Source organism: Phoca vitulina, unplaced genomic scaffold (genome assembly GCF_004348235.1).
Source record: "Phoca vitulina isolate PV1807 unplaced genomic scaffold, GSC_HSeal_1.0 scaffold12, whole genome shotgun sequence".
In the NCBI taxonomy this organism is placed as follows: domain Eukaryota; kingdom Metazoa; phylum Chordata; class Mammalia; order Carnivora; family Phocidae; genus Phoca; species Phoca vitulina.
This window is the reverse complement of record NW_022589715.1, coordinates 10,904,275-10,925,206: the sequence shown is the minus strand read 5'-3', so window position 1 is coordinate 10,925,206 and position 20,932 is coordinate 10,904,275. Positions and strand designations below refer to the sequence as shown.

At 38.2% G+C, this 20,932-nt stretch overlaps 1 protein-coding gene across 7 annotated transcripts in view; it reads left to right on the top strand.

The window, feature by feature from the left end:
* Positions 1-8,441: 8,441 nt before the first annotated feature.
* ANAPC1 (anaphase promoting complex subunit 1) overlaps positions 8,442-20,932 on the top strand; it is a 95,524-nt gene continuing 83,033 nt past the window's right edge. For 2 of the 7 annotated variants that reach the window (XR_004300280.1, XM_032410461.1), the window contains exons 1-9: positions 8,442-10,652; positions 11,876-12,037; positions 13,855-13,906; positions 14,138-14,238; positions 14,868-14,950; positions 16,045-16,118; positions 17,820-17,965; positions 18,188-18,408; positions 19,118-19,327. Coding sequence is in view for 6 of the 7 variants with exons in the window: in XM_032410461.1 (XP_032266352.1) it covers positions 10,440-10,652; positions 11,876-12,037; positions 13,855-13,906; positions 14,138-14,238; positions 14,868-14,950; positions 16,045-16,118; positions 17,820-17,965; positions 18,188-18,408; positions 19,118-19,327 (1,262 nt within the window). In the remaining variant the exon portion in view is untranslated. Of the gene's footprint in view, positions 10,653-11,875; positions 12,038-13,854; positions 13,907-14,137; positions 14,239-14,867; positions 14,951-16,044; positions 16,119-17,819; positions 17,966-18,187; positions 18,409-19,117; positions 19,328-20,932 lie in introns of those variants that run through there. The other 5 variants (XM_032410464.1, XM_032410465.1, XM_032410462.1 and 2 more) reach the window with 5 other exon arrangements.

The following is a 20,932-nucleotide window of genomic DNA, read 5'->3' as shown; positions in this document are numbered from 1 at the left end:
GGCTGCACCATTTTGCATTCCCATCAGTAATGTAGGAGGGTTCCAATATTTCCACATTCTTTTCAACATTTGTTATTGTACAATTTTGGGTTACAGCCATCCTACTGGGTGTGAAGTGGTAACTCACTGTGGTTTTGATTTGCATTTCCTTGATGACTAATGATATTGATCATCTTTTCATGTCCATTTTTTGGGTCCATTTGTTTATCTTCTTTGGAGAAATGTCTATTCAAATCCTTTGCCCATTTTTAAATTGGGTTGTCTTTTTATGTTGAGTTATAAGAGTTCTTTCCATATTCTAGATAATAAATGCTGATGTATGACTTGCAAACATTTCCTCCCATTCTGTGGCTTGTCTTTATACTTTCTTGATAGTATCCTTTGATACAAAAAATCATAAAAATTTTTATGAAGTCAAACTTATTAATTTTTTTTCATTCCTTGAGCTTTTGGTGCCATATCTAAGAAATCATTGTCTAATCCAAGGTCACAAAAATATACACCTATGTTGTGTTCTTCTGAGTGTCTTATAGTTTTACTCTTACATTTAAGTTTTTGATCCATTTTGAAAAACTAGTATAAAGTACAAATCAAGTTTCTCTCTCTCTCTCTCTCTTTTTTTTTTTAAAGATTTTTTATTTATTTATTTGAGAGAGAGAGAATGAGAGAGAGCAAGCACATGAGAGGGGGGAGGGTCAGAGGGAGAAGCAGACTCCCTGCCGAGCAGGGAGCCCGATGCGGGACTCGATCCAGGGACTCCAGGATCATGACCTGAGCCGAAGGCAGTCGCTTAACCAACTGAGCCACCCAGGCGCCCTCTCTCTCTCTTTTTTTTTTTTGTATATGGATATCTAATTCTTCCGGCACTAATTGGCAAAAAGACTATCTTTCCTCCATTGAATTGTTTTGCAACTTCGTAAAAAAAAAAAAAAAAAATCAATTGGCTCCACTCCTTAAATGAAGACTGCACATATTGTCTTCCTTCCAAAGAGTACAATATGGAAAGGGGAACAGTAATTTTAAAGTATATAAAGTAATAAGTTACAAATAGTACTTTGGCCAGGGGGCCACAGTTAAAATCAACACTAAGTCATGTGGTTGGTGTACATATGATGGGATGATATGGCACTTTATCTCTATAATCTTCCTTCCCCCAATCCATATCCCCAGTCTAATCAGAAGAAATACATCAGACAAATTCCAGTTGAAGAATATTATACAAGATACCTGACCAGCATTCCTCAGAACTGTCAAGGTTGTTATAAACAAGAGCAGGCTAAGGAAACACAGCGACTTAAATGTAATGTTGTATCCTGAATGGGATTCTGGAACAGAAAACGGACTTTAGGTAATAACTAATGAAATCTGAATAAAGCATGGTTTTAAATTAATAATGTATTGATATTGGTTCATTAATTTTCATAAATGTACCCACCTTACATTTAATAAATGTAAAATATTAATCATAGAGGAAACTGAGTGTGGAATCTATGGGAAATCTCTGAACTATCTTTGTAATTTTTCTGATAAACTGTTTGAACAAATAAAATTGATTTAAAAATATCAATTGCCTCGATTTGTGTGTATCTGTTTCTCAACTCTACCTGTCCCATGGATCTGTGTACCTAAATTTTCCCGTATAACCCACTCTCTTTTTTTCAGCTTTATTGAGAGGCATAGTTGACAACTACAATTGTAATATATTTAAAGTGTATGACATGATGATTTGATATATATATTGTGAGAGGATTCTCTCCACCAAGTTAATTAACACATCTATCACCTCACTGATTTCCTTTTTTTTTTTTTTAAGTGCTCTCTCCACTACTGTCCTTTTGACCAATGTAAGTCATATGGCCAAGGCCATTGTCAGAGTAGAAAGGGACTACAAAGTTACATGGCAAAGCTTATGGATATAGGGAGGCCATTAATTAGGGCCCTTAATGCAGTCAGTCTACCCATTGAATTAAAAGACACAGAATCTAATTGAATCTGAAGCCATTCTGACTCCTAACACTTTGTGTAGAAGATCTGTTTTATTTCTTCAAAAATGTATCTAAAATTCAGAGATAAGAGTTGGTGTACATCTTTTCTCATTCACCGTTGGGCACTTGGTGGGTCCTTTCAATAAGTAAATCATGTCTTATAGTTCTGGACAATTTTGCTGGTTTTATTGATTCTGTGCCCTCTCTTTTTTCTATTCTCTCTTTTTGGAACTCCTGTTTGAGTTTTGATTTCTTGGACCATTCTTCTTATTTTCTTATATTTTTTTACCTATTTTCCATTTCTCTGACTTTTTGTCCTACTTTCTGGGAGATCTTCATTTTGTAACTGTTCTAGTGAATATTTTTCTTTCTATATTTTTAACTTCTTAGAATTCTTTTTTGCTCTGATTATTCCTTTTTATGGTATACGTTTCCTAGTTCACATTGCAATATCATTAAACTTCTCTTATCTATTTGAAAACCTTACTTTTCTTCCTGAGAAGCTGTCTTCTCTATGTTTATTCTCCCTTTACTCCAAGTTGCTTTTATTGTTTTTTGTTGTTGTTGTTCTAAAGATTTTATTTATTTATTAGAGAGAAAGGATTAGAGAGATCACAAGCAGGGGAGAAGGGTAGAGGGAGAAGCAGACTCCCCACTCAGCAGGGAGCCTGACACGGGGCTCCATCCCAGGACTCCGGGATCATGACCTGAGCTGAAGGCAGATGCTTAACCGATTGAGCCGCCCAGGTGCCCCATTGTTTTTGTTTTTAATGTTAGAAGCTGTATTCATTTTTTAGGGCTGCTGTAACAAATTACCATAAACTGAGTGGCTTAAAACAACAGAAATTTATTCTCTCACAGTTCAGGAGGTCAGAAGTCCAAAATCAAAATGTCGACATGGTTGGTTCCTTCTGGAGATTCTGAAGGAGAAGCTATCCCATGTTTCTCTCCCAGCTTCTGGTGGTTGCCAGGAATCCTTGGTGTTTCTTGGCTTTTGGCAGCATGACTCCAACCTCTTCCTCCTTCACATGGCCATCTTCCTTCTGTATGAGTCTATGTCTTTGTGTCCAAAGTTTCTTTTTCTTGTAAGGATCCTAGTCACTGGATTAGGTTTAACTGTAGTCTGGCATAAACTCACTTTAACTTGACTATATTAGCAAAGACCCTATTTCCAAATAAGGTCACATTCTGAGGTTCCAGGTGGAATTTGTAGGGGAGGGTGGCTGTAGAAGCCACTAGTCAACATAGTACAGAAGTTTCCTTACATGTGTGTTAATTCTTCATTGTCTCTCTGTTCCAGATGTCTACTGCTGTGTAAAAAGTGACCCCAAATTTAGTGGTATAAAACAACAAACATGTTATTTTAATATTCTACAGAAATTGTGAGATAATAATAAATGTGGATTGCCACTAGGTTTGTGGTAATGTTACACAGCAAGAAATGACTAATACATAACCATTGTGAAATTAGATTCTGTGTCTTTTAATTTAATTGTATGGAAGAAACTTTGATATTGGAGAGAGTTATACTTCGTCATGCTGGGAGACAGTTCTGCTTGCCTTTCAAGGGGGCAGTCTGCCCTTGTTCCTTTGGTAGGAAACCTTAGAAGATAGAAATAGTGTCTGTCTCTGGAGTAAAGGGCAGGTTTGTTTATAGCCTTTGAAGACAGAGATTGTGTCTCCTTTTGAGCAAAGGGCAGACGTTCTTACTGCTCATTACTAAAGGTTTTTCTAACCTCACTGTTCCTTTCCTGTGATGTAACCCAATGTGTATGCAGATGTCATGTGGCCTTCTTCACATCACTCTGTGGGAACTGGGGCTCAGGGTACTGGTACAATAACGCTGCTACTGCTGTAAGTAATACATTATCCTTCATCTCTGACCCAGGGGTTTTCTGGCTTCTACTGGCATTCATGGACCTGTGGCAGGCAGATACAGTAAAATTTCAAACCCCTCAGAGTTCTTGAAAAGCTATAGAGAATGATGTACAGCACATTTTACCTGTGGGAATTGGAAAGCATTTTTTTTTTTTTTTGCAGAGGCGGAAATGTAAAGACTATACAAAAATTACCTCCGAACCTATTAACGAGGCAAGTGAGAATTCAAGCTGCGTAGTTCTTCTTTCTCAGCATGTGGTGTTACTGCTTCTCAACCAACCTCAACTACTCACCCTTACTTGGTAAAGTCTCTATACCTGGGATTGGTTAGGCATGAATGATGGCTAAGAATACCTTGATCGTGGAGGGATTTTAGAAGGCACTACCTTAATTGTTGCTTGTTACGTTACGGGAACTGTCATCCCATCCACAGAATGACTGCTTGCTGCCATTTGTACCTAAGGTCCCCATTCTGTACCATACAATAACATATTCACTGTACTATGAAGTAGTCCATTACCGTCACCATTTCAAGTCTTGTGGCCTACTAATTTAGCAATTATAGTAATAGCAAAGAGAACCAGAGGCCTAAAATAGTAAAGGATTGCTGGTTAAAATCAGAATTGGGGAGCAAGAACTTGATATAAAATGTACTAACCAAACTAACCTGAGTTGCCTTTGAAAAAAAAAAGATGGTTGAACACAATCTTTTATTTAGTTTCCATATGCCACCTACTCTCAATTTAATCTCTAATTATAGTTTTCTAAGATTGTTGTGTTTTTCTTGGGGGAAATGAGTTATTATTTGAAAAGGTAGCATTTAAATTGTGTAATCAAAAAATTGTAAATCTTGTGTTTGATAAAGAAAAATTTTAGATCAGAAATATGAACTCTGTCTTTAAGATGGGACAAGCTTTGATTAAATGAATAAAACCCCTAATTTCCTAGGTTTTTAGGCTTCCTGTTTGCTCAGTGCAATTCGAAAATTGTTCCAGATCTTGCAACTGTTTTTTGCAAATACATTGTGAGACATAAAGTTGGACCAGCGGGGCTAGTCATATGTTTGAAATGGAGAAGGCATTGTGTTTTATATGCTGTGGGGTTCACTTCCCTGAACTGTCCCAATACCCAAGGTCCAAGAAGGTAAGGGTTTGCTCAGCTGTGTATAAAGCCTGCCTTTTGTCATTTCAAATATGACCAGTAGTCTCAAAACTGAATACATTCAGAAAACATTATGTGATAGCTCATTAATTGTACCTCTTGTTATTCACTTACCATGTAAATGAACTGGTAACTGTCCCTGACTTTTTGGGTCCTTTTTCTTCAACCCTATAAAAATCAAGTATGATTTCAGGCATTTGAGAAGCAGCTTGTTTTCCCTGTCTCTCCTCTGCAGTAGTTAAAATACAGAAAACTTGGCTTTAACCAAAGTTCTTTTGTAGTTTCTGAGACTATGAAGTTGTCAAGTACTGGAGGTGGGATGGGGTCAGCTGTGGGCCCAGTGCAGGCCTGGTAGAGACTCAGATATAGAGCTCTGGGTAGGCCCAGAGAGGAAAGGGAGAGGGGAGGGAGCAGCAAGGGCTCAGAAGAGAGGAAGAACCTGGCATACATTTCACTCTCAGCTAAAATGGGTAGTCTAAGGCCTTATACTTATTAGATATTAGAGACAGTAGTGGGCTGCTTCTGAGAAGGCCCCCAATGCTCCCTGCTTCTTTATATAATCCTCTCTCACCCCTGAATGTGACTTCCTTCTAACCCCCAAAGGTGGTGAGATGCCACTTTTGTGGGTAGACTATCTAAGATTGTGACTGACTTCCTGCGAGTAAACGCTATTGCCTTCTCGGCTTGCATGCTTTGATGATATTGGGGAACCCCATGTGGCAAGGAACCATGGGTGGCCTCTAGTGCTGAGGACAGCCTCTTGCTGACAGCCAGTAAAATGCTGAAGCCTTAGTCCTATAACCACAAGAAATTGAATTCTGAGTGAGCCTGAGAACGGAACTTTCCCCAACAGAGCCTTGGATGAGACCATACTCCAAATAACGCCTTTATTGCAGCCTTGTGAGACCCTAAGCAGAAGACCCAGCTAGGCCGGTCCTCCTGACCCACAAAAATTGTGACATAATAAATATATGTTATTCTAACCCACACATTTTGTGGTAATATTGTGATGTAGCAATAGCTACTAAGGCAGAGACTTGTATATTTTGTCACAAATAGATTAAAAGTGACAAATAGGGATTTTATTCAAGTTTTTTGGCACACCAATTATATATGGAGAATTTTGCTAATTACTGGATAAGTACACCAACAGAAGAGGTCTACTTTATAATACTGGATATATGTGTATCTGTAGCCAAAATGCAATCTCAGGAGGCCTACAGGTAATCCATGCTTGCTTGGAGGACATGGCAGAAACGCAGTGAGTCGGTTGCCTGTAGGAGTCTATACCAGGGCTTCTGTGTTCTGAGCCAAGGGAGGCCTCAAATGCTAGCAGAAGAGAACGGGAGGATGATGGAGAGAACAGGAGATGCCTGTTCTCTGAAACCCTTGGATTTGTGGTCTGGACCCCCCTGAGCAGAGGTTAGTGGCAGAAGCTAGAAGATTTGCTTTCTTAAGAGACTTTGTCAGACCATGAAAGCAAGCAGTGCTGTTATTGACACTGGAGTGCTGCAGGGGGAGAGAATGATGTGTTTGGCCACTCTGCAGGGAACACAGCCCTGCTCTGGTACCTGAGGCCGGATGGTCTTTGGGAGTATTGGAGGGGCAATGTCAACATCGCCCTTGGTGTCCTCACAGAGGACATCGTGGGCTGAGGCCGCAGAGGAGCATCTTGAGAGAATTTTTGAGTAGCAGGGGAACACTCAGGATGGAGAGCTGAGTTGAATCCTTTCAGTGACTCTGCTTTACAGATTGAGTAACTAGCAGCATAAGAAACTCTTTATGGGTTGTGCTGCCTGTGTTCCTTAAAAGACAGAGCTGGAGGCAAGTGTGATGAGTGCTGATGTCTAAGCTGGAGACAGGGAAGGAAAGGGGAAAGGAAGCAGGAAGGATGAGAAGTACTGTACTGGTGCTGCTTCACACAGGCTGCCAAAACATCACGAGTCTGCTTGACAGCTGGCCCACTCAGCCACGCACATCTCCTGACAGGTGGTATAGAGAAACCATGCCTTTCAATAGTCCACCTGGGGCAGAAGAAAAGGGAATTTCTTTGTCTGGCTCCTTCTGGCCTTGTTCCTACCGGTCAATTTGCGTTGATCAAAATTTGTTCCCTGTATCAGGCCATGGAAGTCGGGATAGTTTGGTTTCAGGCAAATGACTATAGTGAAAGGCAGGTCCCCACAAACTTCTTAACGAGTCTCTGGCTTAGTCCATTTGGGCTGCCATAACAAAAATACCATAAACTGCCTGGCTTAAAAACAACAAACATTTATTTCTCACAGTTCTGGAGTCTGGGATGTCCAAGATCAGGGTGCTGGCAGATTGAGTGTCTGGTGACACCTGCTGTCTGCTTCATTGATAGCTGTCTTTTGCTGTGTTCTCACTTGGTGGCAGGGGCAGGGAGTTCTGTGGGGTCTCTTTTAGAAGTAGACTAATCCCATTCATGAAGGCTCCACCCTTATGATCTAAGCACCTCCTAAAGGTCCCATTTCCTAATACCATCCTGTGGGGTATTGGGTTTCCACATATGAGTTTTGGCGGGACACAAACATTCAGTCCTCAGCAGCCTCTTTCCTGTTGGAGTGAAGAATTCTGAGAAGAGGCATTTGAGCTAAACCCTGAAGCTGACATTCCAAATAAAAGGAAGAGAATGAACCAAGATACCAGGGCGACGAAGCGCAAAACGTGTTAGGGGAATCCCAGTGGACATAAAGTTTCAGCCAACTTTACATTTCTGGATAAAAGAACTTGAACTTTATTTTTTAGGCAATAGGACGCTTATCAATACTTTTAACCTAGAGATACCATGCAATGGGAGATTAGAGCTCCCTCCTAGAAAACTAGAAAGTTTTCTAGTTTCTTGTGGTATTGTACAGTTGAATCCACAGACACAGAAGGAGGGATAAAGCTGGGTTCTTAACCTGGGTCTATGAATCTTAGGGGAAGTGTCTGTAAAGCTCATAACTTGCACGCTACGTTTTTGTGGGGGCCTCCGTAACTTTCATCAACTTTTCAAAGGGCCCGGAACCCAAAAAGTTAAAGTGCCCTGCCAAAGAGAGAAAATCAGCACGTCCCTTTCTGTCCCAAGCCTGGAAGTACATACCTCCCGTTTGGGGGTCAGGAGAATGGAGTGAAACTAGCCCGAATATCTCCTAATTCAGAGTTAAGAGGCAGTTCAAGTTGTAATGACATGACCGGAGAAGATCTGGACGCCAGGGGGTAGCCATCACGGGACACACTGCAGCAGAGGCAGGCCGGCTTTGGAGTTCCGCGCTGCACTAAGAGAGGTTGACGTGCTCTGCAAATCCTGCCCCGCGCTTTCTTCCCGCAGCTGCGCAGGCGCTAGGACCGAGGTAGTGCCGCGCGCCTCCCGCGACGCCCCACCCTGCCCCGCCCCTGCGCGAGGCAGGACGGGAAAGCCAAGATGGACGCGTTCATTTGAACATCTCGCCTGAGTGGCTTCCCAGTACTCCTGCCAGTCGATCGCAGTCCAGCCAACAGCTGCTGCCCATTCTTCCTCCGGAATAGGGGAGGGAGAGGGAATGAGAAGCTGCAGCGGCAGAGGAGTCACCCTGACCGACCCCACCGCTGCCCTCGGGCCCCCTCGGCCCCACGCCTCCGGGGAGCAGCCGGGGCTCGCCGCGCCTGACGCGTCCCGAGTTACACAGGTGCGGGCCCGGGCCCGCAGCGTCCGGTGGTTCGCCGCATGTCCTGTGACCTTCGCACCCGCTCCGAGTTGACTTGCGTTCGGTGACCGGAGGGCTGGGAGCCCAGGGGTAGGCCCTGAGCGCGCGTTTGCGCCAAGTGGCCCCCGGCCTGCGGACTGGGCTTTCCGGGGTGCACCTCCCCGCGCCGCTCCTCGCCGACTTCCTTCCTGAGCTAGACGCGGTGTCCCGTGTGGGCTTCAGCTTCTATATCGGCCCCTTGTTTCTCGCACAGGATTTTTTGAGGCCCAGGCGCTTAGCTTGTTGGTTTCACCTAACCCTAAAGAGGCTGAGGAAACTCTTGCCTTTTTGCGGAGACTCTACGCAAGATGCCTTTCCTGTGCATTTGGGTCTCTTCTTAAAGCAATTTTGTGGTTAACTTGGCAGGGTAGTTTTTCTTTATCGTAAACAATGCCGATAACTTGATTTATAGCTTATCAATGTGATATAGTACTTTTATATGTAGCTTTTTATGTTGTCCTAATAAACACATAGAAATTTGGGGTACTGTAAAACTATTAAATATGTTTTAATCGTACACAAAGATACTGCACTGTTAAAATAATTATGTAATAATGTAATTTTCTCAAAGTTTTAATAGAATAACATTTCGAAATTGCACAACTGAAGTTGGATAAAGTCGCAAGTTTAATGCTGGCTATCCTGTTGACTAGGAAATAGGAAGACCAGCAGAGTTTTGTTGTTTTCTTGTAAGTTTTATAAGGCACGTTATTAGTTATGTCCTAAGTTCAACTGTTCTCAATTCTGAATTTTAGCAGGAGGGAATAAGTGCCACCATTGTGACATACAGTTGTCTCAGGAATAATGTTAATTCACAGCAAAATAGCTTTGCAACTCTGGTTGTTGCATAGGAACTACAGAGGCTTTGAGATAGTGCAGCAAGGAAAATTACTGATGCCAAAAAAACGTCAAATGAGAAATCTAAATCAAATTTAATTAAACTTTTAATTGTGAGTGCTTTTCGGATACTAAAGGTTGTCTGTAGTGCTGACATCAAATGTTTGTTTTGGTTTCTGTGTTCGAGGATTGCAGTTTAAATGTGATGTCACAAAACCTATTTCTAATGTAGATGTCTCAGAGACAGAACCGGCATCCACTTTACCACATTGCAGAGTATCAGAATTTTATTAGCTGTCAATTACTGTATATAGAAATGTTTTGGAGGTAGGTATTTTTCCACCCACAGCTCTTCTATATCTAATGAACCGTACTGTAATAGATTGTGTTAATTAAAAGCTAGCACTCTTAAATTTGCTACAAGCATGGCTTTCCATGGCCAGAGTTATTCATGCCTTGGTTCTGGTTTGACCAAAAATTGGAATTGGTTGTAGTTGTATGTTTAAATGAATTGGGGTGTCAAAACTGCTGATGACACTTGATAGTTTATTAGGTCTTTTGTGGACTGGTCAACTAAAAGCAGTACTTCAACTACTGATGAGTTAGTAATATTTTTTTTGTTACATTCCAGTATGCCAGTGATCCTTTAGGGTATGCTTTTCATGGAACTGGAATGCCCTTTGATATTATGATTACTTGTATACCTACAATATGATAGGATTTATTTGACACTCATCTAAGGATTAATGACTCTTCTGTAAACTTTTATGACATTTTTATTCTGGTTTTGACTTTAGAAGCTGACCAGAATGTGTTTGAATTCATGCAGAAATAATGTTGATATTTGGAACCCATGTCGAACTTCTATGAAGAAAGGGCAACGATGATTGCAGCCGGGGATTTGCAGGAATTTGTTCCTTTTGGTCGAGACCACTGCAAGCACCACCCTAATGCTTTGAACCTTCAACTTCGCCAGCTGCAGCCAGCCTCTGAGTTATGGTCTTCTGATGGTGCTGCTGGCTTGGTGGGATCCCTTCAGGAGGTTACAATCCACGAGAAACAGAAGGTTCCATTAAGTTTCCCATTACATTTTTGAAATATAGAGTGATGTGATCTATTTATAATTTAAGACTACTCAGATGCAACAGAAAGGAATATGATGCAACTTGTAGAGATTCAGATTTGGTAATTTCAATCAAGGCTAAAATAATGACATTATTGTATTATAGTGTCATAACTGTTTGTTTAGACATGTGTAACTCATGGTGTCATAATGATTGTGAAGTTCAGTAGTATGATTATGGTCTATTTTAAACCTCCTCTTCACTTAGTATGTAGAGACCATATTTCATGTTATTTGATGAGTAGATGGTAGAGTTAGAAATGGTCCCTACTGCAAAAGACCTGCATGTTTCTAGAGGAGAAAAGAAATGCTACACAAGTAAATAGAGTAGTAATTCTTAAATAGGGGAATGAGATGCAAGTATGTATCAGAAAATCAGTCTTTCCTGCCTTATTCCTTTTTCCTATCCCTTTGTGATACCAAAATCTCAGAGAGGGGAGGTTTATGTAGTTAGAAATCTATAACCTTTCTGGCCCCTGCATGGCTCAGTTGGTTAAGTGACTGCCTTCGGCTCAGGTCATGATCCTGCAGTCCCAGGATTGAGTCCCAGGATCGAGTCCCAAATCGGGCTCCTTGCTCAGCAGGGAATCTGCTTCTCCCTCAGACCCTCCCCCCTCTCGTGCTCTCTCTCTCATTCTCTCTCTCTCAAATAAATAAATAAAATCTTAAAAAAAACCTAAGAAATCTAAACCTTTCTTGTTCCCATTCATTACTTGTTTCCCTGTTGTAAAACAGGGAAATCTGCATTATACATAAACTCTGCCAGTGATTCCCATGTGTACCTCACTACTCCCTTTCCATCACCCCCACATATGCTTAATATACCTTTTTAGTGTCCCAAGTATGTTGGTTTCGTTCTATAGATAGGTATAATTTTTGTTTATATTTTTGGCAGAATAATGTATTATAATATAAGGCAGTTGATATATAGAGAATTTTTGAGTAAATTCTTGTACATGAAATCCTGTAAGATTTATAATACACACCCAGTCTGTTAATCAGTGGCACCAGAGATTCTTAGAGTTGGGTTTGGAGTGAATCTTACTCCATAGGCAGAGCAAGAGTAGGAGACTTGTATCTGGATGACCATTTGATTTAATTAATCTTGCTCCATACTATTGAAAAAGGGAGTGCTTTAACCTGTCTTACATTTATTAATTTTTAAGGAAAGCTGGCAGTTAAGGAAAGGCGTCAGTGAAATTGGAGAAGAAGTGGATTATGATGAGGAACTCTATGTGGCTGGAAATATGGTGATCTGGAGCAAAGGAAGTAAAAGCCAGGCATTGGCTGTTTATAAAGCGTTTACAGTTGACAGTCCTGTTCAACAGGTGAGTTGATTTGAATTTTAGCATTTAGTTGACTAACACTTTTTTAAAAAAAGCTTTTGTCTTAGAATTTAACAGAAATGATAAAAACATAGCTTAACCATCACAGCAGCTGGACGTATATTTTAAAATGTAGTGAAGATAATGGTAGGAAAATAAAAATGTCATTTGTTTTCTATATCCTCACTTTTTTTATACTGTCCTTTTGTCAGTTAAATGATGATCTTTAAACATTGTCCTTGATTAATTTGATTTATTGTCAATAAAAATTTGTAAGACATTAAGGGTACAAAAATATTTTAACACATGATGATTTTAATTGCAGAGTATTGAATAAAAAAAATTGGGCTCAGAGTAATACTTGGAAAGGAAAAACATCTACTTTACTATCATTGTAGTTGGCTATTAAACCTAACTCTGTTCTGAAATTGGTAATTAAAGGGAAAGAATTAAGCATTTACCCTGCCTTTTTGGAAGACATGAAGGAAAACCCTTATTTGTAAAAATGCTGATGAATAAATAAGAAGGGAATGGTAGGATTAGAAAACCACCATTTTTAAATTTCCAGTGTAAACTCATTGAGACAATGATTGTAAATGGACACTTAACATTGTTGGGTAAAAGGATGCGACCATGGCCCCAAGGTGTCACCCTGTGGCTTACTTGTTAACATGAAGGAACAAATATATCGCTACTTTGGAGATATCTGTTGCTCTCCACCTCAACCAAATTGATTGAGTTTATTGTCACTGGTAGTGGGGCAAAGGAGTAATACGCACCTGTGGTTGTAATGCAGCATGAAATACATGATGTCATCTACTAAGTTTTCTTCCCAGAAATACTTAACTTGAATATTTAGATCTAACTTTTAATTTTAGGAAATATGGGGACAAGAGGATCAATTTTTAAAATATCAGGAATTGAGGAGTGGGTTGGAGATATAAATGAAACAAGAATGGCCAAAGCTTGGTAATTATTGAAGCTGGCGGATGGGAATTCATTCCTATTCTGTTTACTTAATACATATTTGAAACTTCCCATAATAAAAAGTTTAAAGAAAAAACACTAAGAAAACAGTTGGGACAGTCTACATTCTGGTCTCTTTAAAAAGTCAGGGAGAAAAAAAAAGGGAGAAAGAAAAGGTGGGGACTGCTCTAGATTAAAAAAGAGTAAAGGGACATCAAATGCAATAGTTTTTGAGACTTGTTAAATGAACTTTGATTGAATCCTGGTTCTAGAATATCAGCTAAAAAAGACATTTTTTGGGAAAATTTGCAAAAGTTGCAAATGGACTGGATATAAGGTGATGTTAATTTTTCTAAAGATTTTTTCTAAAATGAGTCTAGGAGAGTCTGAGAATGATAAGATTATTGGGTAAGTCTGGAGATTATGAAATAGCTTGGCGATTTTGAACTCTTCTAACTCTTTGGCTTTCTAAAACTTACTTGCATGGGGCGCCTGGGTGGCTCCTGGGATCGAGCCCCACATCCCCACATCGGGCTCCCTGCTCGACAGGAAGCCTGCTTCTCCCTCCCCCTTTGCTGCTTCCCCTGCTTGTGTTCCCTCTCTCCCTGTCTCTCTATCAAATAAATAAAATCTTTAAAATAAAACTTATTTGCAAACATAGTTTGTCTTTCCTTATAATATTTATCATTAATCTGATTTTGTTTTATTCATTTTTGTTCCCATGGTATGTGTATTGAGCTCATAAGGAGGGACAGGTATTATGTAGGTGTCATTGTTACTAGTCAGATGCCATCAGTGAATAGGTTATTATTTAGATACAGTTTTCTCAGGTAAGCGTTTTGTTTTGATTTTAGGCACTGTGGTGTGACTTCATCATATCACAGGATAAGTCTGAGAAGGCCTACAGTAAGTTTCTTTTTGAAATTTTATTTCATCTTACTCCAGATTTTTATCTCCTTGTTTTTTTTGTTGTTGTTCAAAATAAGTAGCCACTAGTAATAGTGATTTAGCCTAAGCATTTTTTTTATGGTACATTAAGGAATTTGTGCTGTTGGGAATTGCAGTTTGTGATTGTTGAGATTTTTTTTTTTTTTTTTGAAAAAAATGCATAAATCTTGTTGTACCCTTTCTTTTCAGGTAGTGAAGAAGTAGAAAAATGCATATGTATATTGCAAAGCTCATGTATTAACATGCATAGCATAGAAGGAAAGGATTACATAGCTTCTTTACCTTTTCAGGTAAATTGAGTATTTCACTGTTTTTGTGTTTTGTTGTAGAATATTCTTGAACTAATTGGTTGCAGAAGTATTGCTGTTACGCTTTGTAGTAATCAAGAATGTCATTTTTATTCAAATAACTTTATATTTGAATAAAAATAAATTTAAAATAAAATTTGAATAAAATATACATTAAAATAAAACAAAATTTATTCAAATTTTAACAGTTTTAATCTTTACCATTTTTCCATCCTTTGTATAAAAAATAAATTATTTAATGAAATGAATTATGGAGTTTTTTCCTGAGAGATTTTTTCAGTTATAAAAAGAAATCATTTTGGAATATTAAAGCACATGAAAAAGATTAGTGTTTTTCCTGTTTCTCATCATCTTTTTTATACCTAGTGCTATTGTTAAAATTTCATCACATTGTCATTTTGGTACTGTTATTAGCCAGTGGCAGGAATTTCTGATTGAACTCTTTCTTAGATTTGATTTTGTCTTGGACTTTAAAAAAATACTGCTAACGATCACATTGTTTTGTAAAGCTTTAAGTCGGAAGAAAATCTAATGTTTTATGGTTTCCTAAGCACATGCTGTAAAGAGTAGTTTCTTTTACTTCTGTTTTTTCCTGTCCTTTTACCTGATAGGTTGCTAATGTTTGGCCCACCAAATATGGATTGTTGTTTGAACGAAGCAGTTCTACACATGAGGTACCTTCAGGTCCACCCAGGTATTCATTTTACTAGGTTCAGTTTATTATTATTTGGGCTTTTTTGGTGTTGGTTTTGAGGTAAAGATGTTTACCTAAAAGTTTGGGATGATGATCATTTCCATGCTAACAGCACAGATAAATGCCATTTTCTCTCATCTCAGTATTGTACACTTATGAGGTCTACTTCTGACTTGACAATTATCTACTGCTTCCCTCCTCTCCTCCATAGTAAAATTAAATGAACACATACTTACGGATATAAAGACTGTTCTTAGAGCTGTCATTGTTTCATTGTGTTACTTTGGGCAAGTCATTAGAGCTTTCTTGGCTTTAGTTTCCTTATCTGTTATAGAAGTACTATCATTTATCTTTTAGGATTTATGCAAAGATTAAATGAGCTGATGTATGCAATCTTTGACATAGGACTTAGTACATGTTAGATGCACAATAAATGATAGGTGCTTATTGGTAGCATGTTTACCTTGTGTCCCTAATAAATTGTGAGCTCATCGAAGGGCAGGAACATATAGTACCTGTCATAGTCTGGTGCAAGTAGTAGACACTGTTTTTAAAAAATTGCTTATAGATTTAATCTTTCTGTGTTTAGATAGAAGTCCTGTTTTTTTCTCCTTTTTTAATCACTCCTTAAAAAAATGCAGCCTTTTTATTTACTTGAAATTTTTCTTCCCTTTTTTTTTGACACTTTTTTGTAAATGGATGTAGGACACTAAATTTCTTTCTTAGCTGCTAAAGACACACTGCCACTAAGAGAGGTTTAAAAAAAAACAAAAACTGCCTTATGCTTATTACTCCATTGGCTCTGTAATGTGATGATTGCTATTTGTAGAGATTCCCTGGGCTGTATTGATTTTCCTGTGTGTGTGTGCATGCATAGAATTACCATGCACAAGAAGAGATATTTCCAGGAATGAAATAGAAGATACTGTGAAAAATAGTATGTAAAAAGTTTAGAGGCTTGCTTTATGAGATGGTAGATTTCTAGTTGCTTGTATAATGTGAAAAAGATATTTCTTTGCAAAGAAAGTGCAAAATTTACACATAAATGGAATCATTTTGTGTTGGTGATTGGCTGATTATTTGTTTATTACTAGAGAACCTTTACCCACTATGTTCAGCATGCTGCATCCACTAGATGAAATAACCCCACTTGTTTGTAAATCTGGAAGTAAGTGTATTTTTATAAATTCTTTCATATAAGCTCTTTTTTTAAGTTTGGGGGATAGGAGGAAATGAAGGAGCTTTGTGAAAATTGGGCTTGTTTTATAGAAATAATGTAGTTTAAACATTTTTATTATGAAAATTTATATTAAAGCAAGAACTTCTTGAATACCATGGTATTAACTGTTTTCATAGTTATTCTTTTATTAAAAATAGGGCCTATAATCAATCAGGAACATTGATATATTCACTAACCTATCTGTAGATGACTCTACAGATGACTACTCCTCAGTAATAAGTAAATGAACAATACTTAGATGAACTAAAATTGTTGTTTGTTGTTGTTGAAGAAAAGTGTAGGTTCTTAGGCCTGTACTGTGTAAATTTTAATAATTCATTTTCTTGTTTATAATAAAATAATTTGCTGAGATGCAGAACTTTAATATTTCCTATAGGTATTTCTAGATACTGATCTTAAAAATTTAAATGTGGCCAAACATGATAGGTGATTATAAATAATGAGGACTTGAAAACTGAAAAAAAAAATGTTTATATTTTTTGACCAATTTTACTTGTAGGACTTTATCCCAAGCACATATTCTGAAATTCCACTGAGGTTTTAATCTTCTGTATCGGGGCTTGGCAAACTACAGCCCATGGGCTAAATCCAGCCAACAGCTTGTTTTTGTATGGCTTATGAGCTAAGAATGGTTTTTATCTTTTTAAAGGGTTGTAGAAAAAAACATTATATGACAGTCATTATGTGGTCCACAAAGCCTAAGCTATTTATTCTCTGGCCTTTTACAGGAAAGTTTATTGATAATTCTGTATTATATTGGTAACAATTACAGACAACCTAAATAAACATGTTAGAGTCTATGACTGAATGGTGTGAAGCATTATTGATCACGTTTTTGAATACTATTTAATGACCTTAGGAATTGCTTATTCATAATGTTAAGTAGAATATAAAACTGAATACAGTGATTCTAATTTTGTAAAGGCATAAAAAGTGTATGTATACGTGTAGGAAAAAAACACTAGAAGGAATACTCCCTAATACATTAATTGTGGATATTTTGAGATGGTGGAATTATGAGTGATTTTTATTCATTTCTTTAGAAAATACCTTTTATTTTTGTAAGATAATTATTTAAAATTAAAAAAATATTTTAACTGAGAGGGAAGCATTTGGGAAGCTGTCAGATAAGGTTATAGAAATCAGTTCATGGTGCTATAGGAGTAAAAGCTAAACTGATTAGGAAGAACTTATTTTGCATGTATACTCAGTAAATAGTGTACTGTTCAACTCTGTTTGAATAGTTATTATAGAGGACAGATTTCATACAGAAGAAAAACAGTCAAGAGGTCAAACTTGGCAGAATAGTCGATTGCAGTTTATAGATCAGTCAGTTGTTGAGTAGTCACAGACCTCCCTGTGGCCGATGGAACAGTGAGTCAGCACACATCTTCAACATGTAATTGCATGTATGTGAAATGGAAACTGGTAATATATTCTTATCTTTATGTATTTTGAGGAAGTTGATGCCCAAAGTAAACTTAAAAATTCAGGGTAATTATATATTAGTGGATTTTGTGTCTTAATTGGCTGTGTTTCTCTTTAGGAATTATAGAAAGTCATTTCTTTAAAGAACTGTCTTGTGAAGTTCATTGTTCAATACCTGATCGTTACTATTTTATCTTTAAGGTCTTTTTGGTTCATCAAGGGTGCAATATGTTGTAGATCATGCAATGAAAATTGTTTTTCTCAACACTGACCCCTCCATTATAATGACCTATGACACCGTTCAATGTTTGCATTCTGTGTGGGCTCTCCGGAGAGTCAAAACAGAGGTAAGGATAAAGGCAAGTCACTTCTTAGTATGAAAGGATAGTTAACACTGAAAGCTTTCACATGTATTTGGAAGAATCATTTGTGAAATGCATTGAGCTTCTTAGGAAAAAAGAAATATTGTGTCTTTAATAACTGGCTTCTACCCTGAATTCTCACCCGGAAATTACCCTTTTAATCTAATTATTGCCTTTTTTTCCCCCTTCTCATCATTTTGACTTAAGGAAGAGAATGTTGTCTTAAAGTTCTCTGAACAGGGGGGAACCCCACAGAATGTGGCCAGTAGTAGCTCCCTCACAGCACACCTCAGAAGCCTCTCCAAAGGAGATTCCCCCGTGGCTTCACCTTTCCAGAATTACTCCTCCATTCACAGTCAGAGTCGCTCGACCTCCTCACCCAGTCTACACTCTCGTTCACCTTCTATTTCCAACATGGCAGCTCTAAGGTGGGAATTAAGTGTGGAAGTGTTTCCTTATTTTAAACAAGATATCCCAAGAAAGAGATACCTTCTTTTCAAACTTTCGCTCTATGTTTTGAAGGATTTAAAATCTCTGTTGACAGCTCTTGGGTATTTTTTTAGGGAAAACAGTGATTATCCCAGTTGTATTACTAAGTAAAGTTTTTTTAAATGAGTCCTATTTAGAAGCTGCCTCTGCTTGTCATAAGATTGGTTGCCTCATTTCCATCACTAAGTGGCAGCAATTTGATGAATATTAATTTCAAAAATATTTTGGTTTTTCTTTTCTTCCTTTCTTTTTTTTGGCCTTTGCATTAGCTTTTTCATTTTTATTAGTATCTGTCTGGTAATATGGGAACATAGTTTTGTTGGTATGTATATATCTGAATATATAGGAATGTAGTTTGGACCTTTTTGAATAATAAAAACAATTCATGTTCTGAGGCAGAAAATGAACTAATTTTCAGTTTTAAAATTAAAGGATGAATTCTAACAAGAATTGTAAATCTTTAGAATGTAATAAAACACATTAATGTGAACGATTTAAGTAGTTATTCCCTTTTTAAAAAATGTATTTTTGATTGGGATTATACCATGAATGCACTTGGTACATAGAGTTTTAGAAAGTATGATTGGAAAGCATGTTCCGTCAGCCTGCCTTGTTAATTGTGATGCCTTCTCTCTGTTTATTTTGCAGTCGTGCTCATTCTCCCGCCTTAGGAGTGCACTCTTTCTCAGGGGTGCAGAGGTTTAACCTTTCAAGCCATAATCAGTCTCCAAAGAGACACAGTATTTCTCATTCTCCAAATAGTAATTCTAATGGCTCCTTCCTTGCACCAGAAACAGAGCCAATTGTTCCTGAACTTTGTATTGACCATTTATGGACAGAAACGATTACTAATATAAGGTTTGGGATATATATTTTTATATTCAAAGAAAAATGTTGGTAAAAGTTTTAGAAAATACTTGGTGTTTTGCTTAGAGTTTCCTTTTAATCTTTTAATATAATCAGTTTATAAAAATACAGAGATAAATATTAAAGCTACCTGAGTTTCAATAGAGGATATTAATGATATTAAAGTGATTATAAAAGTATTCTTTTATCATTTCCTATTTCTTCTTTAGTAGTAAGAATCTCTCAGATTTGAGGTGTTTGATGTTTTAGGGAGAAACAACTAGATCAAGAAACTTGGGGTTTTATAGCATTTTTTTAAAGTTTTATCTTTACGTTAGTTGAGTGTCAGCTGTTGTTTTTGGGAAATGCAACTCAGACCTCTGTTCTGTGTGGCCTTTCTCCTTTTATGTTCTCTTTGATCATTCAGCCAGTTCCAGTGCGTGTGCTAGTGGCTGTGGGTTACAGGCACATTGGTCACTGTCCCTATCCTCAAAAAGAGACAGCTGAAGATGGTGACACAGAGGCACTGCCTACTCTGCTGGTAGGGCTTTGGAAAGATGAATAGGTATTTGCTGGGTAGGAAAGGAAAGAAGGGCACAGTAGGCAGGATGATCAGAAGTTCAGAAGTATGAGTGTGTGATATGTACAAATACTCTCACTTTGCTTATGTTGGAAGGAACGGCAAGGATTAAGAAAGGGGAGGCTTGAGAGAGAGATTGCCCTTTAGGGCTGTGCTATTTGATGAGGGCTGTTAAGGTGCTTTATATGTGGGTCATAAACTTAGGGGAAAGAGCAGAGCAATAAATGTGGGAGTTGTTGGCTTGTAAGTGGTGATTGAGGCAAGGGAGGTGGATTGGAAGTTAAGGAGTGTGTAGACGTTGGGTTCCTGGAGGGCCTGTGGATGAGCTTGCAGTTGCAGAGGTTCTAGTAACATAGCATCATGCAGTAATCATGTGCATGTTAGTTTATAAGGACTTTTCCTAAGGAGAGGGTTTTACATTCATTAGATTCTCATAGGGGGTCTGAGACCTCCAAATAATTGATCTGGCGGTGTAGAGTCGAAGAGAGCTAGGGACTGAAGTCTTAGAAACTTAAGCTTTTGGGGATAAAAAGAGAAAAGAGACAAAGCTGCTATAGGGAGACAGAGCAGGAGAGCTCAGGTGTGAGAAGCAGCAGAAGTATCATGGGACATTGGAAAAGAGAGCATTTCAAAAAGAAAGCTGCCAGTGTTGCCAGGTGCCAGTGAGGTGTGGCACTAAGCAATGAGCTCAGAAAGGAGGTACCCGGATGGCAGTGAGTTCACTGGTGACCTTGGCCAGAGCACTTGGAGAGGGGCTGTGGAGTGGAATGGGGTGGAAGACGTGAATGGGGACTGAGGAAGCGAACGTTGACATGTGGATTATTTTATGGATTGCCTTTGAATGGGGATGAGGATGCAAAATTAGAGGGAGTCTCAGGGTCAAGGGAGAGTTTTGTTACTGTTGAATTATATTAGAGAAAATTAGTCTTCGTGACTAGATACCTCAGTGCGTATCTCTAAAATGTAAGGACATCTTACCTAACCACAAGGCCATTTTTACACCCAGCCAATTAACAGTAAGTCCTTTATATCGTTTA